This window comes from Rhinolophus hipposideros, assembly GCF_964194185.1.
Source record: "Rhinolophus hipposideros genome assembly, chromosome: 21".
Lineage (NCBI taxonomy): Eukaryota > Metazoa > Chordata > Mammalia > Chiroptera > Rhinolophidae > Rhinolophus > Rhinolophus hipposideros.
This window is the reverse complement of record NC_138067.1, coordinates 49,460,499-49,483,333: the sequence shown is the minus strand read 5'-3', so window position 1 is coordinate 49,483,333 and position 22,835 is coordinate 49,460,499. Positions and strand designations below refer to the sequence as shown.

The 22,835-nt window shown below is 39.9% G+C and overlaps 1 protein-coding gene and 1 pseudogene across 13 annotated transcripts; both read left to right on the top strand.

Moving 5' to 3' along the window:
* Nucleotides 1-253: 253 nt before the first annotated feature.
* On the top strand, nt 254-2,857 carry LOC308489964 (vomeronasal type-1 receptor 1-like; annotated as a pseudogene). Its single transcript has 2 exons — nt 254-274; nt 2,138-2,857. The product of its transcript is annotated as a vomeronasal type-1 receptor 1-like (transcript).
* Nucleotides 2,858-8,391: 5,534 nt separating this feature from the next.
* LOC308490597 (uncharacterized protein) lies at nt 8,392-18,865 on the top strand. 12 transcript variants are annotated; one of them, XM_081033085.1, is made up of 4 exons: nt 8,398-8,664; nt 9,934-10,060; nt 13,134-13,212; nt 14,512-18,865. In XM_081033085.1, the coding sequence occupies exon 4, from the start codon at nt 14,634-14,636 to the stop codon at nt 16,005-16,007; it is 1,374 nt and encodes a 457-aa protein (XP_080889211.1). In that variant the 5' UTR covers nt 8,398-8,664; nt 9,934-10,060; nt 13,134-13,212; nt 14,512-14,633; the 3' UTR covers nt 16,008-18,865. The 12 variants fall into 12 exon arrangements, with proteins under 12 accessions (XP_080889206.1, XP_080889204.1, XP_080889205.1 ...); XM_081033083.1 differs by having other exon boundaries at nt 9,931-10,090; XM_081033084.1 differs by having other exon boundaries at nt 8,410-8,664; nt 9,934-10,090.
* The last annotated feature ends 3,970 nt before the right edge of the window (nt 18,866-22,835 follow it).

The following is a 22,835-nucleotide window of genomic DNA, read 5'->3' as shown; positions in this document are numbered from 1 at the left end:
AAGAAGCGTTGGTTTTTTCCCTGACATGGGAGATGGAATGAGTCTTGCCTTTCTCTAAATGAATGTTAACCTTCTAATAGGGACAGAAACTTTACAGACATGTTACAGAATCCACTTTGTCCAACATATTCTTTCCCCCAAACAACAAAGCAAAAACAATTGCACGTGCAGCAATTGTCACTCAGACACTAGACATCAGCTCAGCGGTTGGGTGCCATCTTCTCTATATTACTGCTCGTCACTTGCCTGCAGCATGAGCCTGGACAATGCAAATGTGAGAGTCCCTGTGTGTAATCAGGGACACAGGAGAGTTGACTTCAGAGAGGGCTGTAACAGGAAGGAGAGAAAATAAGATAAAATCTTTCCAAAGACTAAAATCTGTCCTGAATATACACACATGTGTGTGTCTGTATGTGTGTTGTACTTTTATGTTCCAATCCCAAGAAACAGAATTCTTTTCCATATGTATGAGTGAATTTTCTAATGAAGTCCATCTTAGAACCTGATGCTTACCTCAACTGCAGAGCTACTTACCTGATTGGCATTTGCTCTTGGGGCAGTGGGTACCCAGGCATCACCTGTGCAGATGTGGAAAGGGGCAGCTCAACCCTGAGATAAAGGTTTGGGTTTCTATGATCTCATCTGTTTGTTGGGAAGTGATTATAATTTCACCTGTAATTGCAGTGACGATATGTACAAGGGGAGTGAAGCATACCTGTCAAAAACATTTGTTAATTGTGCAAATTACCAAAAGCTATAATAGTGAATAGCAAAAATATCCAAGGAAGTGACAGAGACAGATGGGGGAGACCACACATTTGAAATCAACAATAATCCCAATGGAAGTATAGTAGAAGACACTGAGATCTATGTGAAAGACATCAAGCATGAACTCTGCTGGGTTTTTAATCACTTTGGGGGTTTCTCTTCAAAATCTGATTCTTTTTTAATTCCTGAGTCTCTGAGGGAACACAAACTGAAGGGAGGACAGTAAATGAATTGTCAAGAGGAGTACCCAGAGTGGTTCAAATAGACAGGAATATTGCAGTGACATATTTTTCAGTGCTTCAAGAAAGATTAATATTATAGCTTATGTGGGTAATACAAAACATTAAAATAATTTTTCCCTTATGGAACTTTTGTTCTGATTGAGGAAAACAGACCATAAGTGATACGTCCAAGTTATTAAGTCACACACTGCATTATTAGGAACTGATGGGTTCTATGGAAAAGAGAGAACAGGACATAGGTGTTGTAAAACATTGGAGCAGGGATGGTTACAAAATTGAACAGGATGTTCTTTGAAGGAGTTACACTGGTGATACATTTTAAGAAACACTCTAAGGAAAGGAGGAAAAACGGTTTTTCTTTCTTTCCAATCTGTTACATCTATATTTTTTCTTGTCATTATCCATTAAGTAGTCCTTAGAGCCTCGATGCATTATTTATTCAAACAGCTCCTTTTATATGGACATTTAGATTGATTCCATCATGAGATTTTTTTTCTTTTAAGATTTTGTTGGGAAAGGGGAACAGGGCTTTATTGAGGAACAGTGTGTACTTCCGGGCCTTTTCCAAGTCAACTTGTTGTCCTTTCAATCTTAGTTGTGGAGGGCGCAGCGCAGCTCCATGTCCACTTCCCATTGTTAATTGCAGGGGCACAGCCCACCATCCCTTGTTGGAGTCAAGGAGTCCAACCTACAATCTTGTGATTGAGAGCCCACTCTCCAACCAACTGAGCCATCTGGCCACTGGGGAGCTGATCGGCAACTCATTGAATTCATTTCAGTTGCAGAGGGTGCAGCTCGCTGGCCCATGTAGGAATCAAACCAGCAGCCCCATTACCCAGAGCTCGTGATCTAACCAACTGAGCCACCCATCTGTACAATAAAATCTTAATCAATAAGCACTGCATCCATATGCACTTACTCTTCAAATCCATTTAAAGAAAGAAAATGTGTTACCGAAAGAGGGGAAATGTGTGTTTACACTGAGCAAGTAGACACAGCTGAGAAGAAGGTAGCAAGTTTATGTTTTTTTATCTTTCTATCATTTCTTTCCACCTCATATTAAAATCAATACCTTGACATGAAAGTGATTGGCATGCCGACTTGACAATGGGGATTCTCTTCCTCAGCCTGGAGCTGGGATCCTAAACTCCTCCCCCCTTTGTCTTTATAACTTCTGTTTGCTCAGTGCACACATTAAGACCCCAAGATTAGATTGTCAACCAACAGGTCTTAGCCAACAACTTGGTTCTTTTCTCCAAAGGGATCCCACAGACAATGGCAGCTTTTGGATTGAAATATTTCCTGGATGATGTAGGATGTGAACTTGTCTTCTGTTTACACAGTGGTCAGAGGGGTTTCTCTCAGCATTACTTGCCTTCTGAGTGGCTTCCAGGCCATCATGTTTTGCCCCAGAACCTCTTGGTAGATGGAGTTCAGAAATAGATCCCCCAAATGCATTGGCTTCTGTAATTTCCCTTTCTGGATCCTTCAACTCTTGGTAAATGTCTATATTCCTGTGAAACTGATTGGTCCAAGAAACTTCAATAATTTAAGTATGAAAACCAACTATGGGTATTGTTCTTCTGTCATGCCAGACAGATCTATCAGCTTATTTCATGCAGCTGTTTTCCTTCATTGATGTTATGTGTTTGGGCTTCATGATATGAACTAGCGGGTACATGGTCCTTGTTCTGCACAGGTACAAGCAGAGAGTCCATCACATTTATAGCAATAGACTCTCCCCCAGGTGCTCCCACGAGGACAGAGCCACATGCACCATCCTGATCCTGGTGGGTGTATTTGTCTACTTTTACTGTCTCTCTTCCATTTTGATTGTGTTGTTCTAATTATGAATCCAAACCAGTGGCTGGTGTTAATCTCTGAGTTAATGTCTTCGTGTTTCCTGGCATTCAACGCCTTCATGCTTATCAGCAGTGACACCATATGTCTATTCTTTTTTGATTCCTGCATCAGGAATTTTTCCCCCTAATCTTGTTCAATAGCTGTAACTCTGATTTCTGCCGCTGGATCATTTATTAATTTGTTTTTAATTATTTTTATTAGGCGATTAATCAGGTACAAAGTACTCTGCTAGACTCTGTGATATAATGGTAAATAGAATGATTCTGCCTTTCTAGAGTTAATAGTGTAAGCAGAAAATGAAAAATTTTACACAGTTGTATTGAACTTACTTAATCTAATTATGCTTCATTACTTAGTGGGGATTTCTGAGTATGTTTTGAATAAATATAATGAAAAGACACATCAAATTTGGGGAAAAGTGTTGGGTTACTATGTACTTGTTTTTCATGTGGCTGCCTGAATAAGTTATGAATTTTTAAGACATATATGAACCCAGCAGTTTCAAGTAGAGAAAAAAATCACCTGGAAAGACCACTGCATGTGAATTCACACACAGTTTTCAGTGATCTGAAGAAATCCATCATGTTTGGAATGTAGAGAGTTTGGAGACATACGGCTGCAGGGGAAGCAATAAATATATGTAATACCTGGTTCTAAAATGTATTATAGAACCAGTCAAGAATTCTAACTTTTGTCCTAAGAATAGTGACAGGTCTATTATGATGAGCAATATCAGAAGCTCTCTAAATTATTTAGTAAATGTTCAATGGAAAAATGAATAAAGAAGAGGCAGTGTATATACACAATAAAATATTACTCAACCATGGGGAAGATGGAAGTCCTGCCACTTGCAACAACATGGATGAACCTGGAGGGCATTATGCTAAACAAAGTAAATCATCAGAGAAAGACAAATTTTGCATGATATCACTTACATATGCAATCTGAAAAAGCTGAACTCATAGAAACAGAGAGTAACATGGTGGTTACCAGGGACGGGGCGATGGGGGAATTGGGGAGATGTTGATGAAAGGTAAAAACTTGCAGTTAGAAGATGAATGATTTCTGAGGGTGTAATGTACAGCATGGTGATTATAGTCAACAATACTGTATTATATATTTCAAAGTTGCTAAGAGGCAAGATCTTAAATATTCTCACCACAAAAAATAAATGATAACTATGTGATATGATGGAGGTGTTAGCTAATGCTGTGGTGGTCATCATATTGTAATATATAAGTATATCAAGTCAACACATTTTGCTCCTTAAACTTACACAATGTTATATGTCAATTATATCTCAATTTTTAAAAATGTTATGTATTTGATTAAAAATTTACATTTTTACAACGTTTAACTTTAGGCTTCTTAATGGTATTAATTGGTCTGAAAAGATAAATAATTTTCATTTTGGAGGTTCAAATTCTGTTAAACATTCAAATATAAAGGTTTTTGCTCAGTCATTGCTAATAAATGCAAATATTTTGAAATAACTCAAATTGTGTTTTCCATTTTCTATTATTTACCATAGAAAAAAGTAGTTTCTTTTCAACAATTTGATATTATCTACTTTCATTTGGTCTTCTTATGTTTTCTAAGACTTTTAATGTAGCAATCAAATTTTCATTATAAATCAGGTTTTTTATGCAATTTTTCATTGCTTATTTATGTAATGCCTTTAATTGCATGTACTGCCTTTAATTTCATTTCATTTTCTGGAAGTGAACAGTCTTTAATTTACTGCACCAAAACTATGAGCTTAAACAATTTTCCTAATCCAGAGCTCTTACATTAATGTTGGCTTGTCTATTCCAATCATTTTCAAAATGGAGTATGCCCTAGAATCACTGTAAAGTCAGTTAAATCCTGATTTCTGGGCCCCACCTCCAGAGTTTCTGATTAAGTTAGAGTCCAGAGTTTCTGATTAAGTTAGAGTTAGACTGCCTAATTTGTATTGCTAACAATTCCCAAGGGATGCTGAGTCTCCTGGTCTGGGAACTACATTTGTGAAATACTGAATCTATCTCAATTTATCAGAGCTCACAAAATTTATGAACATTTTGTGCCCATGTTTATGCTGTATTTTGAGAAGTGTCTTTTCATTTTATTAACTTGATTGGTCCAAGATTTTCAACGAGGAAATTGTTTTATACACATATGTTTCATATCTAACTGATTTTAAAACCTCACAATTAACTAACAAAAGTCATGAACAGATAATTCCAAACTGTAGTCATTTGGTCATTTTTTTAACCCAATACCTACCAATCAGTCATACTTAACCTGAGTAAATTCAAATTTTAATGGAAAACATGTAGGACTATGTAGGCCGTTATTGTTTCACTCTGAAAACTTAACAGAGCTCTATGTTGTCTCATACACGGAATTGGGAGTTTTCTATTTAGTCACTGTTCTTTAGAGTCAAATCCAAAAGAATGGGCAGCATGGTGCTGTATTGTGTTAGGTTTTTAAACTCTCAGAATTATTTTTTGTTTTTTTCCCAAATATTCTAAAGAGATTTATCAGGAATACAGCAGATCAAGATATACTTAGAAACTCTGACACTATCAGCAAATTATTTGTCTAAAGTGAGAAAATCATGATTAAACTCAGGAAGTAAAACTCAATATAGGTGACATATAAAGTGTTCTGCTTGATTTCCTGTTCTTTTTTTTTTAACAGGACTTTTTTATTGGGGAACAGTGTGTACCTCCAGGACTTTTTTCCAAATCAAGTTGTGGTCCTTTCAATCTTAGTTGTGAAGGGTGCCGTTCAGCTTCAAGTTGTTCTTTCAGTCTCAGTTGTGGAGGGTGCAGCTTAGCTCCAGGTCCAGTTGCCATTGCTAGTTGCAGGGGGCGCAGCCCACCATCCCTTGTGGGAGTCGAACTGGCAACCTTGTGGTTGAGAGGATGAGCTCCAACCAACTGAGCCATCCAGGAGCTCAGCGGCAGCTCAACTCAAGGTGCCTTGTTCAATCTTAGTTGCAGGGGGCACTGCCCACCATCCCTTGGTATCCCTTGCCCAAGGAATCCAACTGGCAAACTTGTGGTTGAGAGCCCACTGACCCATGTGGGAACGTAGGAATCGAACCAGCAGCCTTTGGAGTTAGGAGCGTGGAGCTCTAACTGCATGAGCCACCGGGACGGCCCTTGATTTCCTCTTCTTACTTAATGCTTTGTTAAAGTTTTTGATGCTTGTAAATGTGGTAAAAATTCTTATGATTTTTAGTGTTGAATGCATGTACAATATTCCCTTCTAAAATAACATTCTGGTTACATAACAAAGATCTTGGTTTAAAGGTCATTGTTTCTTCAATTGTTTAAAATTCTGACTACTTTCTAGTTTTGTACCTCCTTATACTGTTGAAAAATTTGAACTCGATTTCATTATTTTTCATAGGTAATCCATTTTTTCATGAGTTTGTATAACATTATCGTTGCCTTTAAAGTTTTTTCAAATTTTATAATAATTTTATTTAGGCATGGGTCTTCCCTTTTAAACTTTTTCTTCCTCTTTTATTTGTGTTATTACAAAGATTAACTGGCTTACACCAGATGATGGGAAACATGATTAAACCATGGCAATGGAAAAGGATGGTACATGAAGAGCTAAATCAATAATGAACTAAAACAAATTTTGACAGACAGACCGGGTACATGAGGGAGCATTATACAAGATGTATGCTGCTTTTGAAATCAATGGAGTGTGCAATGGTTAGTACTCTGTGTTAATGTTCCCTAGAATGTTCCCATTGAGCTGCCCTCAACATTTCCCATCTGGCAGAAAACCAGTGTCAATTCACTCCTGACTCACTGCTACAGATTCACTGGCTTCTCGATGCTTCTGAGAAATACAAAACACAATCCTGTTTTAGAAGTTTTACCCTCACTATTTCCACTTTATAAAGCCCTTTCTCCCATCCCTTTTTTGTCACATTCCTGATGATGCCTTCCTTGGACCTTCCTGCTTTGCATGGACCAAAAGTTTCCATTATGAATACATATAGAACTAGTACACTATCATAATCCCCATAGTTTGTTTTATCATCTGAATAAAACCTAATGTGTTTTAGCTGTTTGTGCAGAATAAAGTTTCCTTCTTTACTGCATCCCAAATTGGGGATTTCTGTTGGTGTTGAATTGGTGCCAATAACCATCAGTTGACAAAAGATACTGTATTGCCAACATGGTTGTTCTCCAGGAGGAAGACTTATCAGACTTTTTACTCTCTATTTTATAAATGTATATAGAGTAATACTCTTTAATAAACAATAATTTAATGTTTTCCACGTTAAAAACTTTCTGTGTATATTAGGGAAAAGTATATATATATATATATATATATATATATATATATATATATATATATATGCATATATAAAACAGTTTTATGTTTTGTAGATAAAACAATTTTAAGTTTTACGGATAGCACAGTGTTTCTCACTGCGCTGGGCACAATCACTGAACATACAGACGGAAGAGACATTTTCTGTGGGGACCAGAGGCTCTGATCCCACCTTGCCCATGCTTCAGGGCTGCCTAATACCCCTCCTCTTGTCGGAGCCTGCCGACGAGACGAACAGTCCCTGGAAGGGGGAGCGGGAATGAAAAAAGAGACACACACACATATGATGATGCTGCAGGTCTCCAGTGATGCTGGAGGTCTCCAGTGATGCTGGAGGTCTCCAGTGATGCTGGAGCAATGATTTAATCACCTTCACCAATATATATACCCTATGGGTACGTGCAGTTTAACAATAACATGGGTGCATTACCTCAAGCAAAATAAATTTTTAACTTTTACACAGAAACTACAGAATCATCACAAAGTTCCCTAGTCATAATTATTATAAAAAAGAGACTACCAAAATGTCATGATAGCCACCAGTTATCTGTGTCTGGGAAACTGGCCAGTTCCATCTCATTCCTTAGCAACTTGTAAACATTCTCAAGGTTTTTTACCTTAGAAGCTAAGACAAGTTAACTATATATTAGCCAGCTCACAAGGTTTCTGAGAAACAAGAAATCATGGCTCCCCACATCCTCTATTTTCTCCACCATGGCCCTTAATGGTGTATTTTTTGGTCCCAGATGGAACCTACTGAAGCTCACAAAAATGACGTTAACGCTTCACAGCGTGCATTTGAACAGCAACAAGATAATGTTTATTGCCTTCCAGGTACCAGTGGGTGTCAAATTGAATCGGCTTCCTTGAGTCTGAAATGTTTTAACACTTCAGGGATCAGTAGCACTTAAGACTCCCCCAAAATCGGCCTGCTGACCATTTATGAAAGAGTGAAGCCCCTTCCCATCCTACAAGTATAGTGAAGTCATTTCCCAGCGGCCTCTTGACCATTCTCTAGGAGATTCTGCGGTGCATTGTTCCAGCTCTGTGCAGCTGTGGAAACTACATTACCCAGAAAGCTATGCGTTGAGCGGCAGCGGAGTCAATCCAATGAAAGTCCAAGAAGGGGGTATTTCCATGGGGGCAAACCGTATTGGGGCGGGACTTCCCCCCTGTTCGAGGTGGTCATTTTAGCGACTTTCAGATCTGTTCACCATGTTGGAGGCTCTGGTTCCTGCTCTCCGGGTTGGGGCCGAGGTGACAGACAGGGCGTGAGAGGAGGCTTTGTTCTATTGCAGAGAGACGGGTTTGGGGTCGGGGACATCGCCTCCTGGAAGGCCGGCCTCGGGAAGTCGGTGCCCGGGTCCCCGCCGGTCGCTCGGCTGTCACCACTTCACTCGGCCCAGGGCCTTCGATGGCGGCGGCCGCGCTGAGGAGCCCGGCTCAGGTGAGTGAGTGCGCGTTCTCCGGGCTCTCACCGCCCTCATCCCATCCTGACCCTAAAGCCCCGGGAGAGGGATGCCTGCTCATGTCCTGCAGCCCAGGTTTGGGCGTCCAGGACTGTGAGGCGTTCGCGGGTGACATCCGATGTGACGGGGTGTGGGAGAGGATTACAGGCAGAGGGCCCGGCTGTGGAGACATGGAGAGGTGACTGAGCCGGTAGGATTTGGGAACCTGGTGTCCTTGCTTCTGCAGGAAACAAAGTTTGGGTAGAGTCTTACAGCAGTGGCAGACTGAAGAGTTAATACCGTCCTTTTTAGGTCCCTGGGAGCAGTAGAGAATTTTGAGGAAAAGAGATAACGTTTAATATAATAGGGTTCCAAAAATCCCCCAAAGTCTGTTCAGTAGAATAGACTGTAGGGGTGAGGAGGACATTGAAGCAGAGGGAGGTTTAGTCCTTTTCCAAGGATTCACAAATGGTGAGAGGCAGCACAGAGGGTAGACAGTTCACCAGGGCTACCTGGCTCTGGTGCCTCCCAATGGCACAGGGAAGGCTGGAGTCCCTGGAACCCCACCATGGTAACATCCCTCTAAGATCTGACTCTTCCCACAGGTTCCCACGCCTGCAGAAGTGCTTTTGGAACCTACACGGATAAGTGGAGGTGTCCCAAAGCCTCACTGGTCCCAACCCACATTTTCCCTGGGTTTGTGGTGTCATCAGACTCTTTACCTGCCATTCTCCCAGGCCTTGGGTGTGGGGACCCTGGAGAATCCCCAGCCAAGCTCAGGGTCTTGAGTGTAGGCTGGGGGTTATGTGGAGGGGTTCCCATTTAGGACCATCAATGGAAAGAGACATGGAAGCTTATCACAAAAACAGGTAACAGTATGTCGAACTGCTTGGAGGTGAGGCTAAGCTGGTTTAGGCAATTGAAGGTCACCTTTCTGGTGAGAACAAAAGAAGAAGGGGGCAGGAGTCAGGCTTGGAATGACTTGACTGCCTGTGAAGTTAGGCATCTGTTCTGGAGCCAGTGGGAGGTCTGGATCAGAGGAGGGAGGTTATCTTACCTAGGTCTTAACAGCCTCCATATGGCTACAGAGCAGAAAAAAGTAAACACAGTCATTAATGGGAGTATGAGGAGAGAGAAGACACCAATGGCACCAGGATCTGGTATCTCCTCTGATTTGGGGATCTTGGGAGGAGGATGGACATGGGGTAGATGTGTGGGTCTTCAGGGTAAGGCATTTCATGGTGTTTCATCTGTCTCTATCCTAGCAGGGATGTGTGACCTTTGAGGACGTGGCCCTGTATTTCTCCTGGGAGGAATGGGATCTCCTTGACGAGGCTCAGAGGTGCCTATACCACGATGTGATGCTGGAGAACTTTGTACTTACATCTTCGCTGAGTAAGACTCACATCCACCCCTGTGCCCTGGGTGAGGCTCTGCCTTTCTCTTCCCCAGGGGCAGCTTTGTCTTTCTCATATCTGAACTGTGATACTGCTTCCTTCTCCAGTTTCTTGGGTGTGTGCAGTGCTAGGCTGCAGTCCTAGGGCTAGGCTGAGCACATGCCTACTTCTCTTCGTTTACTACCCCAACATCTGCTTCCTCCCCAAAGCCTCTTGGAAAGATTTGGGGATCAATAATTTTGAGGTCAACCTAATGAATCCCACCTGTCTCGCCTTCTCCCTTGCTGTGCGACTGTCTAGATTTATGGCACCCTAGTATCGCTTCCTTCCTGGACCTGACATTTATTCATGCCTTACTATGCCAGGAATTGTAGTCACATGATTACTACTTTCACTGACTGTTCTTGTGAGATCCTCCTGCAGAGTTCTTTTTCTTTTTTATTTGTGGTAAAATACACATTACAACAACAACAAAAAATACCATTTCTAAGTGGCATTTGATACAGTCTCGTTGTTGTGCAACCATCACATTCATACATCCACAGAACTTTTTCACCTTGCAAACTAAAACTCTACCCATTACACAGTACCTCCCTCCTTTCACTGGCAACCACCATTCTACTTTCTATATCTATGGATTTGACTATTCAAAGTATCTCTAATGCATAGAATCATATAGTAATTGTCCTTTTGTGTCTGGCTTATTTTACTTAGCATAATATCTTCAAGGTTCATCTGTGTTGTAGCATGTGTCAGAATTTCCTTCCTTTTTAAGACTGAATAATGCTCTATTGTATGTATGTACCACATTTTGTTTATCCATTTATCCATTGATGGACACTTGGCTCTTGTGAATAATGCTACTATGAACATAGGTGTACAAATATCTTTAATGTCCCTCCTTCAATTCTAGGGGTATATACCCAGAACTGGAATTGCTGTATTATATGGTAAATCTATTTTTAATTCTTTGAGGAACTGCCATACTGTTTTCCATATCCATATTTCCATGCACCATTTTATATTTCCACCAGCAGTGCACAAACGTTCTAATTTCTCCATCCTTGCGAACACTTGGTTTCTGTTTTTTGATAGTAGCCATCCCAGTGGATAAGTTGTAGCTCAATGGTTTTAATTTACATTTCCCTAAGAATTAGTGATATTGAGCATTTTTTCATGTGCTTATTGGCCATTTGTATATAATAGAAATGTCTATTTAAGTCTTTTGCCCATTTTTGAATCAAGTTGTTTGATATTTTTGTTGTTGAGTTTTAGGAGTTCTCTGGATATAGTTCTGGATATTAATCCATTATCAGATATGTGATTGGCAAATATTTTCTCCAGTTCTGTGGGTTGCTGTTTTACTATTTTCATAGTGTCCTTTGATACACAAAAGTTTTTCAGTTTGATGAAGTCTCATTTGTCTATTGTTCTTGTGTCGTTGTGCCTGACATCATATCTAAAGAATCATTGCCTAATGCAATGTCAAGCTTTTCCTCTGTTTGCTTTTAAGAATTTTACAGTTGTAGCTCTTAAGTTTAGATCTTTGATCCATTTTGAGTTAATTTTTATATATGATGTTAGGTAGGAGTGCATATCCGGTTTTCCCACATCATGTCTTTAGATGTCTGTCCTTTCCCCATTGAATAGTCTTCGTCTCCTTTTTGCAAATCATTTGATTATATATGCAAGAGTTTATTTCTGGGTTCTCTTTTCTTTTTTCCCTCCTCCCCTCCAATTCAAGCCATTGTTCTAAGTCTAGTTGTGTAGGACACAGCTCCCTGGCCCATGCTGGTATTATGAGCCTTGTGCTCCCCCCGGGCTAAGGCGGTCGGTTGCCAGTCATCGGTTGGCCGCTCACAGCAGCTCATGGCAGCCCATGCCAACTTCTGGCTGCTCGTGGCAGCCCAGCTCCAGGTCCAGCTGTTCTTCACAATCTTAGCTATAGAGGGTGCAGTTCACTGGACCATATGGGAATCAAACTGGCGACTTCGGCATTAGAATCACAGCTCTCCAACCACCTGAGCCACCTGGCCACCCCTATTTCTGGGTTCTTTATTCTATTCTCCCAGACTCTTTCTAGTTGTTCATACATTGAAATCATTTTTGAGCTAACTCAATGGAGGAATAAGTGGATGACAACTGCTTCTTGCAGTCCAACTTCTTGAAATCATAGCAACAAAATTCTGGCACTAGAGGACTGAAATGAAGAATTTTTAAAAATACCATTTCTGAGTGGTATTTAGTATCATTGTTGTGTAACCATAACAGTCATGCATCCACAGACACACATTCAGCTGTAATTACATCAAAGAAGCTCTCTGCCCTTTTCACTCTCTCTTCTTTTTCTCTCCCACATTATATATGTTGATCCACCTGATGGTATCCCACAGGTCCTTATGCTCTGTTCACTTTTGTTCAGTTTATTTTCTTTCTGTTCCTCAAATTTGATATCTTCAAGTTTACTGATTATTTCTCCTGCCTGCTCAAATCTGCTTTTGAATCCCTCTAGTGATTTTTTTCATTTAGTTATTGTACATTTCAGCTTCAAAATTTCTTTTTAATTCTTTATGTTTTCCATTTCTTTATGGATATTTCTATTTTGCTCATGCACCATTTTCTTGACTTTGTCCCCATTGTCTTTTACTTCTTTGAGAATCTTTTAGACTGTTGTTTTAAAGTCTTTGTCTAATAAGTGTACCATCTGGTCTTTCTAAGGTCAGTTTCTCTTGATTTTTTTTTTTCTCAGACTGTTCCATACTTTTCTATGGCTTTGTATGTTCTTTGATTTTCTTTTTGTTGAAAACTAGACATTTGTGTCTTATGATATGGTAACTCAAGAAATCTGATCCCCCCCCCCATCCCTAGGATTTCCTCGGTGTGGGGGAGTTGTTGTTTGTTTAATGGTTGTAGGGAATCTCTGTGCTGCACAATAGTCTGAGGTGTAAACTTAAGGTCTTCTCAGGTTATCTCTAAGTCTATGCCTTTACCTGTGCATGAGTAATGATTTTCTGAATTCCTCTATATATATGATTGATTTTTAATTTCCTACTTGAATTTCTGTCTCCAAGGGAGGAATGAAGGAAGAGCGAGTGGAGGGAATGGATGCCTGCCATTTAAATCTCCTATGAAGTCACTTAAGCCAGTGAGGTAGGGACTTTGCAACAATGGTGGTGTGGTTTGTAACAATGGCTGCCCACCTCTCTGTAGTACCTCTACCATCAGAAGCAGAAGTCAGAGTACATATATCATTGATATTTAGAGGACAGGGTCCTTATTGCCACCCTGGCTTCTGCAAGCTGCTCTAGTTACATGTGAATGGCTGCTTGCCCCTGGGTTCAGAGTTGGGGGATTGGCAAAATTGGGGAATAGATAACTGACACCATGCTAAGAACTGAAATTGACTTAAATGAAATCAATTTTAGTGTGTTACAAGCCTTCAGTAGGCTCTAGAGTTATAAACTAGTTATGTCAGATTGATTCTACCAGTGTAGTTATTGTCTAAGTGGGGAGACAGAATCCCAAAGCTCTGCCATCTTCCCTCTAGCTGTACCCAAAGTCACTTTTTATAGTATTTACATATCTTTCCTTTGATCTGTTATGCACTGAGTTGTTCTGGGCCAGTACGGGCCACTGATCTCTCCTGTCTTTCCCTTAGGATTTGGATCATCCAGTTCCTGTGTAGTTGCTCACTTGGGTCTAGGGGAGGAGTCCTTCTGCTTCACAGAATGGACTTGACTCTAGTCTGAACAATAGGGGCTTAAAGGGGTCCTGACCCAGGTGAATGGCAATTGGAGGATGTGACATCAAGGCTTTGTTCACAATTGTACCAGGAACCGACCCTTTTTGACTTGTTTTGGTGCTATTACCAGTGGCCACACTTTACTTCTACCTTCCCTTCCCCATTCTTGACATTGTGCCAACTTGTCATTTCTACTAGTCTTTTTTATTCTTACTCCAGCCCAGGGCTAATCCTGACTCTCTGGACTGCTTATCTCACTCATTCCTCACATTTTTCCCTCTATAGTGCTTTCCAGCATTGGTGTGTCCTGAAGTGTGCATATGTATTTTAATAATCTTTGAAAACCAGTTATTATGTTCTAATCAGATTTTCATGGGCCTGGACATACACTTCTGCATAGCATCACATGTCACCAGTAGATATAATCCTGCTAAAAGCCACTGACAGAAGAATGACTTGTAGAACATGCCTTTCACCACTGGGCCACACCCTTTCATTATGTCCTGTGCCTGATGAGGCATGCCCAATTCTGTGACCTAAGGGACCCAGTAGTACACAGAAACGGCTTCCTCAATCTGACCCCAACTCTCTTTTCCTAAAAACAGTCCCATGGACTGGTTCTTTAATGTGTCAGATGTACATTTATAGTGGTTTCACCTACTCCCAAAAAGTCAACATATATTTCATTGTCACTTCTTTGTTTTCAGGTTGTTGGAGTGAAGTAGAAGGTGAGGAGACACTTTCTGAACAGTGCATTTCTGTAGAACAAGCATCACAGATCAGGACTCTTAAGGCAGGGTTGTCTCCCCAGAAGGCACAGCCATTTGAGATGTGTGGACCAATCTTGAGAGACATTTCATGCTTGGCTGAGCACCAGGGAACATACCTTAGGCAGAAAATGTACACGTGTGAGAAACGACTCTATTTCACGGCCAACCTTCAACAGTACCAGGAGCAGCACATTAGAGAGATCCCCTTCAGAAGTTCTGTGGACAGGGCCTTGCTTACAAAGAGCTGCATAGTCTATGTGTCAGGGAAGCCCTTTGCCTGTGGGGAGATTAGGAAGAACTTTTTAGCCAGCCTGGGATTTCTCCATCAACAGGTCACTCATACTGGGGAGAAACCAAACAACAGGTCACTCATACTGGGGAGAAACCATACTGAGGCTGTCTTTCACAGTGAAAAAAGTCATCTCAACTGGGGAGAGTTCAAGAAAGCCTTCAGCTCCACAGATGTACATGCTCAGAACCAGAGAGTCCTCACTCAAGAAGGGCTTTATGAATGTAGCAAATGTGGAAAAGCCTGCACCCGAAGATGTAACCTCATTCAGCACCAGAAAGTTCACACTGGAGAAAGGCCTTTTGAATGCAGTGAATGTGGAAAATTCTTTACCTACTACTCCAGTTTCATTATACATCGGAGAATTCACACTGGAGAAAGGCCTTATGAGTGCAATGAATGTGGGAAATCCTTTAGCCAAAGCTACAGCCTCAATAGCCATAGGAAAGTTCACACTGGAGAAAAGCCCTATGAGTGCAGAGAATGTGGAAAGTCTTTTAGCCAAAGGTCCAATCTCATTCAACACCAGAGAGTTCACACTGGAGAAAGGCCTTATGAGTGCAGTGATTGTGGGAAGTCCTTTAGCCAAAACTTTAGCCTCATTTACCACCGGAGAGTTCACACTGGAGAAAGGCCTCATCAGTGCAGTGAATGTGGAAAATCATTTAGCAGAAGCTCCAGCCTTATTCATCATAAAAGACTACACACTGGAGAAAGGCCTTATGAGTGCAATAAATGTGGGAAATCTTTTAAGCAAAGCTCTAGCTTCAGTTCACATCGGAAAGTCCACACAGGAGAAAGGCCTTATGAGTGTGGCGAATGTGGAAAATCCTTTAGCCATAGCTCCAACCTCAAGAACCACTGGAGAGTTCACACTGGAGAAAGGCCTATTGAGTGCAGTGAATGTGGGAAATCCTTTAGCTGCAAATCTAACCTTGTTAAACACCTGAGAGTTCACACTGGAGAAAAGCCCTATGGATGTGGGGAATGTGGAAAATCCTTTAGCCAAAGCTCAAGCCTCATTCAACACCGAAGAGTTCACACTGGAAAAAGGGCTTATGAGTGCAGTAAATGCGGCAAATTCTTTAGCTGCAAATCTGACCTCATTCAACACGAGAGACTTCACAATGGAGAAAGATCTTAGATGTACCAGGGGTGTGCAGTTTCCTTTTAGTATAATTACACTGAAGGAAAGAATTTGTGAGGGAGTCATTTACCTGAATTAAAACCCATACTTCTGAAAATCCACTGGGGAGACTCTCCTTAAGTTCCAGATATGTGGGAATCTAAGGATCTGTGTTACACTTGTAATCTGCCCAGGGCCCTTGTCAGTTTCTATGGCACCTCTCTCACATGGCAGGTCCACACAATGTATCAATCACCACCCTAACCAGCTCAGGGAAGGTGACCTTTGGCCCCTCCTCATTTGCTGGAGGAAATCCTGAGTAGTTTTAGCCCTTCTGGGGTCATCATTCCTTTATTTTTTGCAAGTTAGGGTGTGGACCTGGCTCCGTTTTGGCCCAGTGTACCCAATCTGAGTTCTGCTGATGACTTGTCAAGAGGGGTACATTTTTAAGGACATGTTAGATTCATGTGACGTATTTGGGATATTCCCAGCCTTCAAGTCACCAACCTGAGAACTGCCTGCCATGTATTGCTTTGGATTTTGCAAGAATAAAGGCATTAATGTTTAAGCCACATTTCATCTTGGGTTCTGTTCACTGTGTGAGATGATCTGAAAACAATTTGGCTCTGCCAGCATTAAGGAGTGAACAGTTTTTGTGGGAATCCAATGCTCTGTGTGCCTTAGATGATAGGGTGGTGGAAGAATATACCTCTCTTTACAGTTTTGGCCTTTATATACATTGTTATCCAAGGTCTCCTAGGAAAGACTGCAAAGTTTTGTAGTCCTTATTTGTGGACTAGGTGTCAGGATTTTTTGGTGTGCTCGGAACACCCCAAGGAGTCAGGAAGTTGGGACAACCTCAAGTGATTCTGGGAACAATGTCAATTGTTTTTCTTGTCACAGTGTTTATCACAAAATGCTCAGCAATGTTGAGGGGAATTTGTACCCCAGGTCCTGCAAAGGAGCCATTTGTCCTGATACCCAGGATTCACTAGGCTAGTTTCACTGTAAAATACAGAGCCCTGGGAAACCATATTTGGTATTTAACACTGGAGTAGAGACTACAGAAAAATGGAGTATGCCGCTGTTAAAATTGCACAAAAAATGCTCCAGTCACTGTGACTCTGAAGGATCAGTGTGCACCCAAATTCTTAGGACCTCAATGCATGTATATCTTGTAGCCGAGGTCATTTTCAGAGAAAATACGCTATTGGTTGTATGGATTCCCATAGCCTTTCTGGGATGTTCACAAAAAGGCCATTTCTACACAGGCAGAGAAACGAGCATAGGTTGAAATGAGATCTCTTAGTCCAGCAGTGTGGCTCTGTGACCTAGCTAGCATTCCTGTTGACTCATGTGGAGACAGATTTCATTGCTTATCAATATTTGTTATCCCTGAATCAAGGCTACTCCTCTAAGATCATCAGGAAAGAGTCAATATAGGCTTGCCAAACCTGATTTTCTGAAAAGAGTGGGAGATCTAGATTTTTCTTTTGAACCATTTTGTAAAGCTTCATTCAGATATAGTTGACATGCAGTATCCTGAAACTCTTTGAAGTGTACAATTAGTTAAATTTTGACATGCATACAAACTCATGAAATCTGATCATAATCAGGATAATGTCCATCACCTTTTATTTACTTCATGTCATTTTATAATCTGCCCTTCCCCTCACCAGGCCTTTAGGCAACCATTGATTTACATTTCAAATAGATTAATTTGTATGTGCTAGAATTTAATACGATTTGATTCATAAAATGTCTTTTTTTTCGGTTTCATTCATGGTTCTTCAGTGATGCTTATGTGAGTAGTTTATTCTTTTATTTGCTGAGTAATATATTTTCTATGGATAGATCATTTGTTTATCCATTCATCTGTTTATGGTCATTTGGGTTACTTCCAGTTTGGGCTACTGCAAGTAAAGCTGCTAGAGCATTTGTGAGGCGAACGTGATAACGGAAACCGTTTAGCATTTGTGTATAATACTTTATACAATGTCTGACAAGTTCATGAACTTGTTGCAACAATGTTGCTAACCTTTTTTGATATCAGTGGGATTATTCTTTATGAATTTGTACCAACTGGACAGTTAACCAAGTTTACTGTTTGGAAATGCTGAAAAGGCTGCGTGAAAAAGTTAGATGACCTGAACTTTTCACTGACAATTCATGGCTTTTGTATCACAATGTACCAGCTCACACAACACTGTCTGTGAGGGAGTTTTTAGCTAGTAAACAGATAACTGTATTGGAACACCCTCCCTAGTCACCTGATCTGGCCTCCAATGACATTTCTTTACCCAAAGGTAAAAGAAATACTGAAAGGAAGACATTTTGATGACATTCAGGACATCAAGGGTAATATGATGAGAGCTCTGATGGCCATTGGAGAAAAAGAGTTCCAAAATTGCTTTGAAGGGTGGACGAGGCACTAGGATGAGTGCATAGCTTCCCAAGGGGAGTATTTTGAAGGTGCCCATAGTGATATTCAGCAATGAGGTATGTAGCACTTTTTCTAGGATGTGTTCGCGAACATAATTGTCAGACCTTGTATGTACTTGTATGTATTTATGTTTTATTTCTCTTGTGTTAATAACTTGAAGTATAATGCCTGAGTCATACATAGGACAAGTGAATGTTTATTTTAGAAACTGCTAAACTGATCTGAAATGGTTGTTCACTTTTGGTACCCACCAGTAATATATGAGAGTTCCAATTCTTCCAAATCCTTGCCAATACTTGGAGTGGTTAGTTGTTTGAATTTATCCTTTTAATAAGCAAGCAGTAGTTTTAATAGTGTTTCCATGATGTTAAGCAATTTTTTAATGTGTTTATTTACCATTTGTGTATCTTCTTTGGTAAAATGTACATTCATATCTTTTGCCTATTTTCTTTTTTTTATGAATTGTGGCTGTTTCCCTTTTCATTAACAAACAGCTCATTTTTGGTCCTCAGTTTGTTTGTGCTATGCACAATGTAATGAACATATATATACTTCATGCACTTTAAGTTTAATTTGTATTATTCACATATTCTCTATCATGTTCTTAAGTCTAGACTTTCAGTAATATAATTAATACTGGTTTGTAGTGTTTTCTAGTTTCCTTGGTGTAAATACTCCCACCATGGCCAATTTCAAACTGTTGACATGATATCACTGAACATGAAGACACACCATTTTATTTCCACCATACTAATCTAGTTGCTATAAATAACTTCTAGAACATAGATGATGATAAAATGCTAAAATGAATAGGAAGTGACACTTTTCCACAGATTCTCATGCCATTACCAATTCTAGTTTTTTGGAGCTGGCAATGGAAACAATTTCTCATTCAAGACTTCCCTCTTTGGGGTGAAGAAGTTTACCCCATAGACTAATCAAGATCATCTATGTCTTTGCCCACACCAAAGTTTGGACTGCTAAGGCCCAATTTAATTCCCAAGCTGATAGAAAAATTTTTAAAGCTCAGCTGAAAACTTTGTCAGATGACCCTCCAGATCCCATTCCTCTATCTTTGGCCCAGTGGACCCACTAAACGTCAGTCACAGAGGAACCTATGCCATTGAAGCTTGGGTTGATCACAAAGGGCTTCCTCACTCTTTTGTCGTGGCTCACACTGTGACAGGTCAAGGCACTCTATGTGAGAACACCTGTCACTGGCCATACAATGGAGGGATAGCGTCCCAGGGGGAATCTCACTCCTGTATTCACTAGCAAGTCAACTTTTTCGAGCTATGTCCCCCTTTGCCAGTGCTACTTGTTATGCCTTGACAGTGGTGGATACCTACCCCGATGTATTTGTCCACCCCTCTAGACATGCTGAAGCTTCAATATAAGGCTTCATAAAAACACTCCTCATTCCCTTTGGAGTTCTAGACATTGTCTATATGGAACAAATCTCTCACTTAAGAATAAGACATTCAATAGATGTTTCACTTTCCCTATCAGTCCCAGGCTGCTGGACTTAAACTGCCACAATAGCTTACTTAAACCTCACAGAAATTATAAAATAACATGATCTTATAAATTGGTCTCTTACCTACCATTGGACCTCATTATACTAAATTCCTGGCCTTTGGGGCCCTCTACTTCATATCAAAATGCACTGAAAAACAACCTTTCTTTGCCCTCTGCAGTGACACTTCACATTTCAGGGTTGACAAAGATCATATTGAAGGAAGCATTCCTCCTTATTCCTCTTTCATCTATGCTTTTTGTTCTTACACCATGATTGGGATTCTAGCCAGACCAAGACTTGAATTACTGAGAATTATGATCCTCTCGCGATCAAATGCCCCTTTGGCTATCTGCCAGAATTATCTGATAATGTTTATTTGTCTAGCCTAAACCACAAATATTCCTGGCTACAGAGGATACTTAATAATTTCTAATGCACATAATCTAGTTAGGAAGTAGAGATCATGGCTCTGGGAGCCACAGCCACAACAGAATAGCAGAGGCCAAGAGATTAAAACTGAACTCATTAAAACATCTTCCACTAAGGAATGCAGGCTGCCCCCACCAGCCACATAGACCTGAAACATCTCCCGCTCCACACTATGCCCATGTGGTCAGTGGGCCCTTGGTGCCTCAAGTTGTAGCACTCACACAGAACAAATGCTATTGCTTGGCCTTCTGGCTTTTTGTAGCCTGGCTATACCTATTTTGGGTGGGTAGGTAATAGCCTAGACCTGGGACACCACAGGACCCCACCTGGCAATGCAACAGCTGCTTGGCTGTAATTTGACCCACTGACACCATACTTAAATGGCCTCTTAAACACCACTGCCACAGCTAACCACTACTTGGCACCATAATTTTGTTCCCATCTCGCTAGGAAAATTTTGTACAGTTGAATATGTCATAAGGTTCCCTTTCAACTGCTCTTGTAGCCCATTCAGCTGATCTTAAAGAAACTTTGACCATCACATTACCCACACTCTATCGATCGATTTGAAGAGCCACATTTCCAAACCTAAACCTCAATTGGCCTCTCCTTTAAAATACCAACTCCAAGTGTTCAGGATTGTCACTGTAATGTCCTGACCAAAATCCTTCCTGGCAACATGTTAATTCTTGGTTGCTCATACCAAACACTGAGTCCAAGAGTTTAGCTCCTTAGGGTGATTGGTTTTATTTCTCTAAATACCCCTCACTTTTGCAGGTGTATATCCCTCTACCTTAAACTTCTCTTAATTTGACTTGTAATATCTGCATTTGGGGACTAAATATAACCTCTGCCAAAAAGTTTGGTGTTTTCATTGTGATGGTTATAAGAATTTACACATGGGATAAAATTGCACACACACACACATACACATACATGTAGAATGGTGAACTCTGAAAAAATTCTGAGGATTGAACCAATGTCAAATTCCTGACTTTGATATTAAGGTTCAAGCTCTTAGCTACCAGACCACACTGCCCCCTTCACATGTATAATGGGAGGAGATGAGAAAAAGTCGAGAGATCCAGATCTAAGCTTCATCTTTTGCTTTATTATGAAGACAATAAAATCTTGAGGTTATGTTCACTTCAAAAAATATATAAAATAAAATGTATTTGGAAATGCAAAAGACCTATAATAGTCCAAACATTTTCTTTAAAATAAAACAAATTTGGACTTTAAAGATCTGATTTAAAAACTTACTATAAAGTTAAAGTAATGAGAATGTGTGGCATTGATGAAAAGATAGACAATAGAGCCACATGCTTGTCATTAATTTATTTTCAACAAAGTTGCCAAGATAACTCAAAGGTGAAAGAATATTTTCAACACATTTTCTGAAAAATTATCTTCATGCATAAAAAAGTACCTCAACCCTTCCCTCAAAACACAAATTTATTCAAAATGGATCATGAACCTTAATATAAAAGATAAAAATATATACCATCTTAGAGATAACATTGGAGGAATGCTCCTTTTCCTTGCTTTAAGCCAAGATTTCTTACATAGGAAAAAACAAACACAAACCATGAAATAAAAATATGATAAACTAGAGTTTGTTAAAATTCACTACAGTTCAAAGATACTGTTAAGAAAATGAAAACTCTGATTATAGCCTAAGAAAAAATATTTACAAAATCTATAGCTGATAAATGGTGGATAACCAGAATATATAATAAGATAAACACTATTAAACAACGTTATTAAAAATGGGCAAAGTATTTGAACACATTTCACAAAAGATGATATATGAATGGTAAATAAGTACATGAAAATTAGCTCAGCATTATTGATATTTAACGGCAAAGAAATTAAAACCACAATGAGATACCACTACACACTCATTTCAATGGGAAGTATTAAAAGTGAAAATACCCTGTTGGTGAAAATATGAAAAAAAGCTGGACCTTTCATACATTGCTGGTGGGAACGCAAAATAGTAAAAATAAATTTGGAAAACGCTGGCACTTAATAAAGTTAATCATCCACTTATCATTTGACAAGATCTTATTTGTAATTATAATCACAAGAGAAATAGGGACTTGTATCCCCAGAAATACTTGTAAATACACATTCCCAGCAACTTTATTCTTCAAAGCCAAATACTAGGTAATAAAAACAAATATTCATCCATCCATGAATGGGTAAGAAATTATTGAACTTATAAATGGAATACTCTTAATCAATATAAAGGAATAAAATAATACAAGAAAAAAGATGAGTCTTAAAAAATTATAGTCAATATGGATGTATGCATTGTCTAGGATGAACAACTGCCTTAGACCAAAAGCCTCCTACTGAGATTGGACGGTAACATCTAACAAGAAGACAGTATAAAGCCTGGGGTATGACCCTGGGTGCCTGGTTCTAATGGGCCAGTTGAGGTGAAGGAAAC

Excerpts from the sequence above, each read along its gene's own strand:
- LOC308490597 (XM_081033074.1), top strand. The coding sequence starts at position 8,632 with ATGGCGGCGGCCGCGCTGAGGAGCCCGGCTCAG. Across the intron at positions 8,665-9,930 it reads CGCTGAGGAGCCCGGCTCAG|CAGGGATGTGTGACCTTTGA; the intron begins GTGAGTGAGTGC and ends TCTCTATCCTAG. Across the intron at positions 10,091-14,511 it reads CATCCACCCCTGTGCCCTGG|GTTGTTGGAGTGAAGTAGAA; the intron begins GTGAGGCTCTGC and ends CTTTGTTTTCAG.